This window comes from Opisthocomus hoazin, chromosome 21, assembly GCF_030867145.1.
Source record: "Opisthocomus hoazin isolate bOpiHoa1 chromosome 21, bOpiHoa1.hap1, whole genome shotgun sequence".
Lineage (NCBI taxonomy): Eukaryota > Metazoa > Chordata > Aves > Opisthocomiformes > Opisthocomidae > Opisthocomus > Opisthocomus hoazin.
The window spans coordinates 121,135-134,079 of record NC_134434.1 but is presented as its reverse complement, the minus strand read 5'-3'; the positions used below and the strand labels follow the sequence as shown (position 1 = coordinate 134,079).

Below are 12,945 nucleotides of genomic sequence, written 5' to 3'. Positions count from 1 at the left end.
AGGGACACCCGCGCTTGTGGAATTACCGAGCCCCAGCCTACTCTGCTCAGAAGAAATCTCTGTACCTTAAAGCGGCAGTCCAGCTGAACCTGTCTCGTTCCAGAAAACCTTTCCTCCTACCGGTAACTCAGTTCAGCAGAGAAAGGTCTTTGAGTGCTTGCTTAGGATCACAGTTTTGAAGGCAGAATCTTCAACACACACCTGGTGTGAAATGGACAGGACATAAGCCTTACAGGCTTTATTCTTAGGCTTAGAGACTGGTAGTTAAAGAATTGCTTTCGAATACCAGCTGAGTACAACTGAATTTATTGTTAAAGAAGAAATACAAGACATTAGGTATAACTTCTGAATTTTTGCTTTCTGTTCAAAACACTTATTTTAACCTAGTATTGTTATTTGTGCCTTTGTGTTTAAACAAGGTGGTTTAAAAGCAAATTAAAAAATATTTGCAGTGACTTACAGGTGACGTTGGCTGGAGGTAGAAAGGTAGTGAGGAGAGAGAAAGAAAGGGACGGAGAGGTACCCCCATAAGAACAGTGACACCTTACTAGAATTCCTCAGCCATCCTCTCAGCTGCTTTCTGCTGGAACCAGTCACATCGACCCTTCCCAGAAGCCACGGATCAGCTGATGTGAGTGCGGGCAGATGCTCCTGTGTGCCAAGAAGCAACTTGTCCTGCAGGGTGGGAAAAAAATGGGGTGTGGGAACAAAGGAGGGGTGAGCAGACCCTCTCCAGCTCAGCTCAGAGACAGAGGAGCAGCTTCGGCAGGCTGAATCCCAGGAGGCAGGAGTGGAACCATGGGGCACGAACAGGCCCAGACCTCAGTGAGAACCTGCACCAGAAGCAGCTCGTGTCTGAGCTCGTTTGCTGGGTCTGTGCAGACCTTAGCACCTCCGTGTCCCACTCATACTCAGTTGAGCATCAAAGTCGTATCCAGTGAAGTCCTAAATTCAGCAGGGTGTCTGACTTCAGTTCCTGATGAAGATTCCACTCTTGAATTTTGGGGAATTTTGTTTTGAAAGATAAGAGATGTGGCTTCTCACTTATTTTTGAGGACAACTTGTATGCCATGTTTCAGCAATGAAGGCTTATCAGGTTCCAGATGAAGGCGGAGACCTAAACTTCCAGGTGAAAAAAATATCCTGTAAAGCTCCAGCAGATCCTTGATGTTGTAGTAGCAAGTGTCACTGCAAGGCTTCTTTTTCAGAGTAGAGCTAGGGTCACTTTTCCATCTTTTTCATGTTGTTTATTTCAGTTGTGTATCATTTATAAAATGCCCTGCATGCTCAGGAATGAAGCAAAATAGAAGTTGTTTTAAATTTAACTTAGGGAGTGAAAATAGTTGAAAAAATACAGTTAATTTTTAGGAAAAAAACACTCAACCTGGGCAATACGACCTATATATTACTTTCATAATGAACCTAAATTTGCAGGTTAACATTTAAGCAAATGCATAACTAACATAGGTGACACGGCTAAGCTTCGGTCCCGCCAGACCTCGGCTCCTAAGTGCCTGCAGCCTGCAGGAGCGGGGTTCAAGCCCTGCGGGACGTTTTGCTCACGCCGTCACGGACCGGTCACCCGTGGTCCCTGGGAGCCGGCAGTGCTGCGGTGGGAGCAGGATCCGGCACCAGACTGCTAAATTGCTGTATGTGTGTGCTACCGAGGCGGACCGTCCGTCCCTTCCGTGCGGATCGCCAACGCAGCTGAAGTCGCGTTTCTGCTGGAGAAGTCCTAGAGAGCTCCCCAGCACACCGCCGAGGGAGCGCTCCGGCACCGCCGCCCGTCCGGGCAGACCGCCGGGGCAGCGGGGCCGCCGGGCTGCTCCCGCGGGCTCCAGCCGGAGGGCCCAGCTCGGCGGCAGCCCCCGCGGTCCGGGCGCTGCCCGCGGGAGGCCGCTCCTCCCAGCCCGCCGTGCGCACGGAGCTGCCGCTCCCGCCTGCCTCCGCAGGGGAAGAGCCGGTCCCGGGGGTTTCTGCGAGCCCCTCGGAACGCGGCAGACGCGCCGGCCCGCCGCCCGCCGCGGGCAGCCCCCGGCCCCGGCCCCGGCCCCGGCGCGGCGCCGCCAGCAGAGGGCCCGCTCGGGCCGGGAAGCGGCCGCCGGGGCCCCGCGGGCCCGTGTGCGGAGCCGGGCGGGCAGCCCCCGGCGGCGGGGCAGCGGCGGGAGGGCGCGGGAGCCAGCGCAGCGCGCGGCCGCGCTGCGGGGCGGGCTGCGCCCATGGGGTGAGCGGCGAGGCCGGGCGAGCGGCCGCCGGCCCAGGAGCGTTGCGGCGGGGCGGGCGGAGCGGGCCGGCCGGCAGCTGCCCCGGCGGGAGCGGCATCTCCCGGGGCGCGGCGGGGCTGGCGTGAGCGGCGGCGTGCGGGAGGCGGGGGGAGGCAGCGGCGGCTCCCGCCTGAGCCTTCCCACCAGAGCGTGTCTGCGGGGTGGGAAGGGGGAGCCGCGCTCTCCCGGACTTTTGTGGGAGTGGGGGTTGTGGGGGGGGGGGGGAGGTTGGGTTTTTTTTTTTCAGGGGGGTGGGGTGGGTTAGGAGAGAGTCTGTGGTTTCCATGGAGATGAAGCTGAAAGTGCAGGAAATTTAAAGGCTTTGGGTCCTCGCAAAGCAGACAAACTGGTGCCAACGTGCGCGGCTGCCGTTGCTGCTGAGGAGGCTGCTTTGCAAGCGGCGGAGGGGAGCGGGGAGGAAGAGCCGGCGGCGACTGCTTCCCTACGCACGGGCGGACAACGAGGAGCAGCCGCGGCAAGCAGAATTTGCAAAAAAAAGGGGCATCTCCCTTTCCCGGGGAGGGGGAAAAGAAGCAGCAGCAGAATTTTGGAGCGGCTCCACCAGGAGAAATTTTCTAGAGAAGCCTGCAAGAGAGAGTGTTTGCAGGGGGCTTGTTCTCCGGGCGTATTAGGGGGCTATCTTTGCTGGTGGTGCGGGGAGCGGAGGTGATCCCCCTTAAAGACGAGCGATTTTGGATATCCCCGTACAAGTTTTCTGATGTATTTGCTTGCACCTTCTTCCCCTGCTGTTTGGTGAATCCAGCCCCCCCCCCCCCCCCCCCCCCACCGGTCTCCCAAGGATGGATCATTCCCAGTGCCTTGTGACTATATACGCCTTGGTGGTTCTGCTGGGTCTCCGGCTAGAGCAGGGCGCCTGCCAGCACTATCTGCACATCCGACCGGCTCCCAGCGACAACTTGCCCTTGGTGGATCTAATCGAGCACCCGGACCCTATCTTTGACCCCAAGGAGAAGGATCTTAACGAGACCTTGCTAAGGAACCTCATGGGCGGACACTTCGACCCTAACTTTATGGCTATTTCTGCGCCCGAGGACCGGCTGGGAGTGGACGATCTGGCTGAGCTGGACTTGCTGCTCAGGCAGAGACCCTCGGGAGCGATGCCGAGCGAAATCAAAGGGCTGGAGTTCTACGACGGGCTGCAGCCGGGCAAGAAGCACAGGCTGAGCAAGAAGCTGCGCAGGAAGCTGCAGATGTGGCTCTGGTCCCAGACCTTCTGCCCGGTCCTATACACGTGGAACGATCTCGGCAGCCGCTTTTGGCCCCGGTATGTCAAAGTGGGCAGCTGCTACAGTAAAAGGTCTTGTTCGGTCCCCGAAGGCATGGTTTGCAAACCTGCCAAGTCCGTGCATTTAACGATCCTGAGGTGGAGGTGCCAGCGCCGGGGAGGGCAGCGGTGCACATGGATACCCATCCAGTACCCCATCATTTCGGAGTGCAAGTGCTCCTGCTAGGGCCGGCGCTGCCCTCGGCTCGCCCCTGCTCGGCGGGCTCACGTGGACCTCTGCTGCAACAGAAATAAGAGACATTTGCTTTCTGGTTAACGTTGTAATGCACTGTAACGTGTAGGAGAATGTATATTGTGTGTATATATGGCACCGTTTTAATATACTATTAAAAGGTCAGTATTATACGTGAAATAATCAGCGTCTACTGTATTTCTAAGACTATTACCCTGATCGTTGCTAATGTATCTTTTTTTTTTTTTTTTTTTTGGTATTTATATTCCAGAGAGAAGTTGCTTTGCTTTGGCGAAGTAAGGGGTTTTTGTTGTTTTTTGTTGGGTTTTTTTAATAAAAGGATTAAAAAATACAAACCAAACTTTTTGATAAGAAAACGTATTAAAGCTATTTTCCATTATACGGAAAGCGTGTGTGAGTGGGGGGGGGTGTGTCTTTTTCCTGACAGGCTTTAAAGAATAAACGCCTAGAGCACAATGTTATTGTAAATAGAGAGAACGGTTTGAATGACTTAATCCCATGTAAATGAAGAGTATCTGCTATTTATTCTTTATATCCCTGTAGTCAAAGTGCAGTGCAGAATTAAAGTCAACCACTGAAACACGAGCCGCTCGGACTCCGGTCGCTCCTTGCTTCGCCCGCCGTCGGGGCCCGTTCTGCTCCCCCCTCCGCGTTCCCCGCGGCGGCGGGGGGCGGGGGGGTCCTGCTCACGCCTCGCGGGAGGGGATCCCCGGCACCCACTCCGCGGCGCGTGGGGTGCGCGGTCCCGGCGCGGAGCCGTGCGGGCAGGGCGCGCCCGGTGGCAGCGGCCCCGGGGTTTGATGGGGGTTTTGTTGTTGTTGTTGTTGAGCCGCCTGACGTTTCATTTACCCCGGGACACGCGTCCTTCACACCTACCGCCGCGGTGGACAGGGCTGAAACCCGACCCTGGGGCGCGGCGGGCTCAGCGCAGGTCCTCCGACAGCCCCTCGCCGCCCCGATACCGCTCGACGCCCCCCCCAGCCCCCTCCCGCCCCCTCCCGCCGGGCAGGGCAGGCAGCGCGGCCCCCCCCTTCGCCGCAGCGCGGCTCCCCGGTGGTGCCCGGTGTCCCGCGGCCGCCCCGCCCCGCCCGGCCCGGCCCGCCCTCCGCGGGGCCCGCGGCGCCGCTCCGCCCGCTTCCCCCGGGCGCCGGCCGCGGGGCTGCCCGCCCCCAGCGCTGCGCTCCGGGCAGCGGCACGGGAGCGGCCCCGGGCCGCGCTGCGCTCCCAGGGGCGCGGAACTGTCCCGCGGCTGCGTCAGGCCCCGCCGCCGTTAGCGAGGCGTCTGAGTGCTGCGAGCGCCGGCGGCCAGCTCCGCGCCGATCCCGGCGCCCTGCGGACAGCGCCGGGAGTCTGCTCCTCGGTTATCCTGGAGTCAAAAAACTCCTTTTTTTCTTTTCCCCTCCCCAGCTCTGAGGGAATCTATGCTAATTATTTTAAACCCGTGGGTCTTTCATTGACACAGCCCAGCCCTGCTTTCTCTAACGCTTAGCTCGCCTATCTCCGAATGCATATTCATCCCCCCGCGTTTTACCGCCCGTCCCTTTGCTTCTAATTTCAGTAGTTGGGGGGGGGGGGAGGGAAAATCAGATCTTGGGGCATTTAGGGTATTCATTAACCTAGTGAAGAGGAACAGAGGCATTATTACTCACATAGAAGGCACCCTGCCCCCATGTCTATCTAAGGGTTCATTGTAAAAGGATTAAAAGTTAAAGACCTTCATCTTATGATTCTTTCATTTAATCTTCGTGGCGCCTGAAAGACATGCTGGATGGATGATCACATTTAAAATATTCCTAATGTCGGCTACCTTAGGACTCCAGGCAGGGCAAACAAACGTAATTTATTTCTAGAAGAAAGGGGATATTGAGATGTTTAAGTTTATGAACCACCATTACCATGTATATTTGTTAGGTTCTGACAAATACCCAAATAACATTAAAATCAGCCATTCATCACATACGAATTTATGCAAAACCTTCTATGCCTGGGGCCAATATTTTTTTAGACAGAGTTTCACTTGGAAAAAAAAAAAGTTTATTTAAAAAAAAAAGGCAAAAAGCAAGAGTTTTTCATGACTGGTAAACACGAGAATTATGTGAACAGAAACTATTCATGCTGGGATGGCAGCCAGGGACTCGGGAATGTCAACAAAAGTTCTCCGAAGGTTGAAAATGTCACTGGATTACAATACAAGGTCCTTTGCCCCATTAGCAAACTTTACTAAAGTAGTGTTCCCAATACTTAGCGAGGGGACTCACCGAGTGATTTATCTGTCTGCGATCCGAGCAATGGGGCAAACAGAGACTTCATCTGGAAACCACCTTTGGCTGTCTGCTTAAAGGTTGTAGATTTTTATGTGTGCGGAGATGCGTGTGTGTTTGTGGATGTTATGTGAGTGTAAAGTAAGTGTGTTGTTAATATAGTCTAAATATCTATCACCATATCACTCTTATTTTTAATCTGGGAGTTATTGTAACTGGTAAGGCATGTACATACAGGCTTTCTCAACTAACAATGTCCTGTTACTAATAAATTTACAAGAATATTTTGGGTTAAAAAAAATGAAGTTTCACCATCAGCAAGGCCCGTGATAGATATTTTTTTTTTAAATAAGTAACTAAATTTTGTTAGACCAAAAATAAACTAGTAGTTTTCACTGTAATTTCTGGTCAGGTTCACTTTCTGGTCCTCCTGCCCTAGTGTTGAAATGTTTGGCTTGTAGTGGAAGTGTTTCAAGCCAAACAAATAAAACATCTTTCTGATGAATGTTTCTATGCAAATCATTTTAATATTAGATTTTGTAGTATGCTTTTAAAGGAAAATTGAATTACGGCTCTTTTAAATTTAAATCAATTCATAATACAGCCAATTTTGTTTGCTGATCTTGGTAGTGGCATCATAAGACCTCACAGAGACCACTGTGGGAACAATTAAGAAGGGAAAGATTGAAATTTTGCTTTTAGTTACCCTTCAGTTTCTTCTTTTGCAATTTTAGTGTCTTAAAGCATAATACTGGAAGTTTAAATTCATTCCAACATCCGCCATAAACTGCATAACCTCGGTTGAGTCCTTTAGTCTATGTGCTGCAGTTCCTTATGAGGAGTACAGGACTTCGTCTGCTTCATCAGAGCAGTTAGTCTTTGTCCAGAAGGATTTGTTCTCTCACACCATGGGCTTATGCGAAATCTAGTAAAGCTAAGGCCCAACGTTCAAGGGGGGGTTCCTTCATGGTACTGGCTTTAGTGCCTGAGCCATTATTTTTTTGCCAGTGCAGAACAGTATCTTATGTAGCATTCTCAAATGCTTGATACTTCTGTTTATCAGGAAAAGCATGTGACTTTTAACGGAAGTTGTGATGTTGTAGGCTGATTTGAAAGTGCTAGGAGTAACACAGTTGGTAAAAGGATAAAAAAGTAGACCAGAGTAAGTTGTCCAAACGCTTGTAATAAGCTCGTTGAAAATTAGTCCAGATAGTGTGAAGAAAAAGAACAAACTAGGAGAACTTTGTTACACATACAATTAAAGTGTGGCATCCTCACACGCATACTTAACTGAAAAAATATATTTGATTAATTTTATCCTTTTCAAAATACCACCACAAAGAAAAATTCTTGAGATTGCATGAGTGCATGATGGAGTCATCACAAAAATAACCACAGCTAGAAATTTGAGCAGTAGTGTTTGTATAAACACAGGACAAGTTTTTCCTCTTCCATAGTTTTAACAGAGAAATAATCTTAATTTAGTAACATCAACAGCTGTTAAAAAAATCCCTAGCAGTTCACCTTACTTGGGTTGTGTTATATAAATGTAATCTGCACCATGTTGGCTGGATCTTGGATCCATTAAAAAGAAGATATTCCGACTTGGGAGGTTTGCCAGGAATCTTCACTGAAAGTTGAAATAAATATAATGACATCATAATATAATATAACATCATAGCTTTCAAGGTAAGCCAAACCAAAGGTATGTTGGCAGGGGAATGCTGCCACCTGGTTGATCCACGCTAGGAATAGATACGAGACTCTCACCCGGCGGGGAGGAGAATAGCCACACTCTTCCCGGAGTGCCCACATGGATCCCGCAGTCTCGCTGCGTGTGCGAGTCCTCGGGGAGCCTTGCTGCACGCGAGAGCTGCAGAATCCCTGTCAATGCTCTCTTTTAAGAGAGCAGCTACAGCAAATTTGAAGAGACCCTTTCATTCCCTCTTCCTTGCTCCCAGACCAAGCAAGAAGCTCCCAATAGTTAAAAGGAGGGGAATGAATACATTCACTTGAAACAACTGTTGGAATGATTCAGATGGGAACAGAAATATTCATCAATCAACATTAAAGACGCTAAATCCTTAGAGGTGCTATTGCAGGATCAGCAGCTTACAGCCTTCTTTCGTGAGGGCTGGGTACCAGTGTGCTACTGTTAAGTATCCTGCAGCTAGGTCTCTGTGGGGAAAAGCGGCTGCCCTACGTGATGTGCTTTGTGAGGGGTCTGAGAGAAAAGATACTGGAAGAGAAATCTGCACGGGTATAACATCACAGTGTGTCACTTTGCTGAGCTGGAGGACAGGAGCTGCAGAGATGGCACAATTTAGCTTCTAACTCTTTAGGTGGATAGTTCAGATGGAAACCAGCTGAGAGCAGATGCTATGGGGGCTCGCTGATTGTACCTTCTCCCCGCTCCGGGGGTGTATTTATGCTGCCATTAAGCATGGTCCTGAGCAAACACTCAAGACCAGACCAACCTGTGTGGGCACTTTGGCCCAGTCAGCCTGCAGACAGCCCGGAAAGCTTCACTGCCATCCCCGTGAGGGTCTCTGGCAGCGTGCGAGTACTCCTGTGCAAGGGCTACCACCAAGCTAAGCCAGCAGCACGGACTGAAGATCTTGGCACTGACCGGGCTGGAGCCTGCTCTTCACCGAAGACAGACATTCCCCAGGACTGAAGTCTCTCCCCCAGAGACTCCAAGAGTACTAGCTGCATCAGATAATCATAACAGAGTTTGAAAATAGGTTTCACACTCCCTCCTCATTTTTTTTTTCCCCCTCATGAGAGGGGGAGTGTCAAGACTCCCATCACAAAGAACGTTACTCAGAACCAGAACAGATCTTAAGGCACAACACTAAAAACCTGTATGCAATGGAGAAGGACTGGGTGGCTCGGGGGATTGGTAATGGTATAAAGAGCTTTTCACCGCTAGGCTTCTGGCTTCAATCCAGAGGCAGTAACTGAAAGCCACAGTCATCTGATGCCTGCATAGTGGACTGTGTAGCAGGAGTTGCTGGTCTCTGTGTAGATCCTACCAAGCAGGATCCAGATCACAAAGCCACCACCAGAGCTGACACGCTTGCAAGGATTCTCAATCCAAAGAGCAAAATGAAACTGGAATGAGGATGTTTGATCTGTGTTTGTGGTTTAGTAGCAATAAGGGTATATTGTTGTCAGGAGTTTTTTGTTTGTTTTGTGGAGGAGGGGTTAATATGGGAGAATATAACCTGTATAGTCTCTTGTATAGATACAACGCTAATAGTATTTTCCTTCTGGCATAGTAACATCTTTATATCTGACCCACACCTGGCAAATGATGACCTGGCTTGGACCCAAAACCGTGGTCCAGAGGAAGATGCAGCAAATGCAAGGGCCGTGCTCTGCCGCATTAATCAGAAGTGCCTGCTGCGCTGCATGGTGCAAATTATTTTACAGTAAAGGCATCTTATGCCTACCAGTACAAATACATTCTGCTCGCTGGGTTGATCTGCTTTAGTTAAGGCAGTGCAACTTCCCAGGGCTCAGGTTGGAGGTTACCCTTTCATAGGACCCCAGTCATGCAGCTCTGAACACGCGTTGCTCTGAACAAAGGATGGAACAGGCTGTGATTCAGAATACGCTTGCCAAGCTGCTGTGTTTACCTGTGCAATAAAAAAATCCAGCACCTTTTCTCAGCAATAAATAAGTTGATTTTAACTTCAAATATTAGGAAAAAGAAGTACATAAAACCAATACATATTTATATAAGGGCCAGTGCAAACATCACTCCTCTGTTTCAAAATGAACCTTCTGGTATTCCAAGCACTTCGTAATATTGTCTGTGAGTGAAAATGGACAGAAAATAATTTCCCTTCACTCCCTCTCCTAGTTTGCTTTGGACATTTAGAAATACTGCATATCTAGTCAGTTTTGTTTTGCCCTTTGCATCGATTTTCTTCCCCAAGGGCACTCTATTTCTTTCATACAGCAACAGAATACTGAAAAATATTGCATAAAAGTTATTGTAAACATGCATAAATTAGTAGAGGGACTTTATAGCCTGGTGAGACAAGCTGAAATACTATTGTTAAAAATGCATGGACTTCCAAGTTCATCATGCCCTTTTGGAATAAGTGGATAAAATTCTGTTTTGTAGGTAATGCTTGCACAATAAGTGAGGGCATCGACTCAAACCTTGAAGGTCTTGTAAATCAGCCTCACTGTCTTAGTTATAATCAACCTTAAACTAAGTCTCAGTGCTATATTAGAAATCTTTCTCGTGGCCTTAGAAACACGTGGGTATCTCTTCTCTGTCTTGCTGTAGATGCTCATACCCTGTTGGCTTCAGAAGGGTGCAAAGACCACCTTTTCACCGAACAGTGTACCGGATCCAGATCTTATGTTATGTGTACGCACAGGGAGTATTCTGGTTCACTGGAAAGTCTAATAAAGTTTGCTAAGAACTACACGAAGAAGACATTAAGGCTGGACCACCAGGTCAGGGATAGTTATGCTGTACTTAAGATGTCTTCAGAAGTGCAGAGCATCCTGGTCTGAGCCAACAAAATCTTAAGCACATACTCAACGTAGGCTCCATGAGGACCTTCGCAGAAGGACTTCTCACCTGATTAAAGTAAAACGTGTACACAGGTTCTCCCTTGGATCAGGCCGAATTGCTCAGCACCCTATATCAGAGTCCCGAGGGAGCCGAGAGCAGCTTGGGTGTTCAGGGGAAGGCTGTTTTACCTAACCAGGAACAGCTGAGTGTTGTGGTTTGTATAAACTGTTTGCCATGTATGTGTGGCATGTGGCAGTAAATGAAACACTTACTTTAAAACTTACTGAAGTTCTTTCAGCAAAAAAATTAATGTGGGGTTGGCTTTTATGTGTTGTTTCAAATGAAGCAGAGATTTATACACCTTATTATCCTAATTTTTTTCCAGACTCTGCCCTGAATATCTCTCATATCTTATGGGAAATTAAATATCAGAGTTTCTTAAGAGATCATTTTTAATTTCCCATCTATGGTATGAACAAAAAAAATGAGTAAGTCTAATGAAGTGGCATGTAGTCAAATGTTCAGACTGTAATCATCCACGAAATATTTAAAGCAATCTGAATGAAACTTTTCAGACAGCCAGACTAGGTTCCTCTTCTAAGCTTCAGAGAGATGCCAACAGACTTTAAGGTTAAAGTTTTCAGGCCTGGGTGCGTAAGATTAGGCATCTTGTTCAACAATTGGAAACCTACTGGGGAAAAAAACTATGAGTTTTGGATGTAGAAATTCACAGCTCTCAGTAAAGACAATGATAATATGCCACACGGTGTAAACCAGCTGATGTAGCTTTACTGCTTAAGTTTGTATCTGATACTGTGAATTTTATAATTGGTTATAGTAAGCTATTTTTCACCCCAATAGAGCTAATGGATGCGCATTAAAAAAAAAGTGGGATTTAGGTACATAACTTTCCTAGGAGCTGCAGAAAATCCCGTCTGCATCCAAATCTGCTCACTCTGAAGTCAAGAGAAAAAGAAGAGGACTTGCAGTTTCTCACAGGCGAGAGAAATCCTAAAGCAAAATAATTAGATTCTAAGCCATATCTTCTGCCGGGGTGGATTTGTAGGGAAAAAGGGAGGCTGGGGAAGGTAGAGCTAAGGCAGCGTTACCCTCTCTTTTTTCCCTGCTCCTTCCTCCCTCCACGCTGAAGGAGTGGTTGAGTCCCTTCCCTCCTTCATTTCAGCTCCTGCAGTCATAGTGGATAGATGTATTGACTTCAAGACAGTTATTTTATGCCGATTGAAGATCTTAATCTGCTTATAAAATAAATGAAGTCTTTTCAGAAGTCTCTAAAATCTTCTAAAATCTTTCTGCCTTTGGCACAGTAATTAGCTGTCACTGAAGTTTATCTGTCAGTGTATTTTCCCTGAAGGTGGACATAATATTGTGATTAAAATATTTTTTGACCAAATAGTAGATGTTTTATGAAATTGCATGTTTTCTTTTGCAAGCTTAGCTTTGCGGAATTTTTTTAGCTTTCTATAAAAACAAAGCGATACACGGTCTTTTTCATCACCCCTTTTTTCTTCTGTGAGATAAATGGATTCTAAAGCTATACTGTTCACTCTTGAGGAGCTCGTGAGAAAATTCCAGTATAGCCTTTGCAATTTTGCTAGAATTAAGAAGTCTGCTATTAAAAGGACTCCTTTGGTCTCTTCATAGTGTGAAGCAGTAGTGTTGAGGGGTGGAACATAAAAGTTATTTCACTGTTAGGTAGAATATCTGGTGTAATAATCCCTGTCAGTATCCTGCAAGATTCTTTAGTGTTTGAGCAGAGACTGCTACCACTTGACCTGAAGAGAGCTATTAGCTGGCAGCAGTAGGAGGCTTCTGTTGTCTGTGCAGAGTTACCTTCAGAAAAGAGTGCAATATATGTGTTTTCCAAGGGTGCTAGATATCTTCCTGTTTTTAAGTTTGGGGCAGCTACTACTGCCACCTCTAGTGACCCGCTGTGCTGCTCATTGGAAACAATAATTTGAACATTGAGGGGAAATTGCAATATTTATAATATATTAAGCCATGGAACATGTGAAACCTGGTTTCCTGTGGATTTATGTCTTGAAAGTGAATTTCTGGAGCTCATTTGCCAAATGTATCTGGAGCCAAACCTGGACAGCACTAACCTGACCCTCCCATTTCTGGGGAGCGTTGTCTTGCCTGCGCACTGCAAGCCCGGTGACATCAACTTTGAATAAGCTGAGCGGCACTCTGGGAGACATGACCAGAATCCTGCTCTGTCCGTCTGTCCCACTGGGTGAGGCCTTGTGTTGGTTTCTTGATTTTTAATAACAGCTGAGCTTATGCTTCAGTTTGCCTTAGTAGTGGAAGCTACTAGATCTCTTTTCCCAACATAGCTTTTGGGTTTTGTTGTTGTCAGGAATTTA

At 48.1% G+C, this 12,945-nt stretch overlaps 1 protein-coding gene across 1 annotated transcript; it reads left to right on the top strand.

Annotated features, from left to right (window-relative positions):
* Positions 1-3,030: 3,030 nt before the first annotated feature.
* On the top strand, positions 3,031-4,342 carry NOG (noggin). The gene has a single exon (XM_009940873.2). It carries the CDS (start codon positions 3,065-3,067, stop codon positions 3,734-3,736), a length of 672 nt encoding a protein of 223 aa, XP_009939175.2. The 5' UTR covers positions 3,031-3,064; the 3' UTR covers positions 3,737-4,342.
* The last annotated feature ends 8,603 nt before the right edge of the window (positions 4,343-12,945 follow it).

Excerpts from the sequence above, each read along its gene's own strand:
- NOG (XM_009940873.2), top strand. The coding sequence starts at position 3,065 with ATGGATCATTCCCAGTGCCTTGTGACTATATACGCCTTGGTGGTTCTG.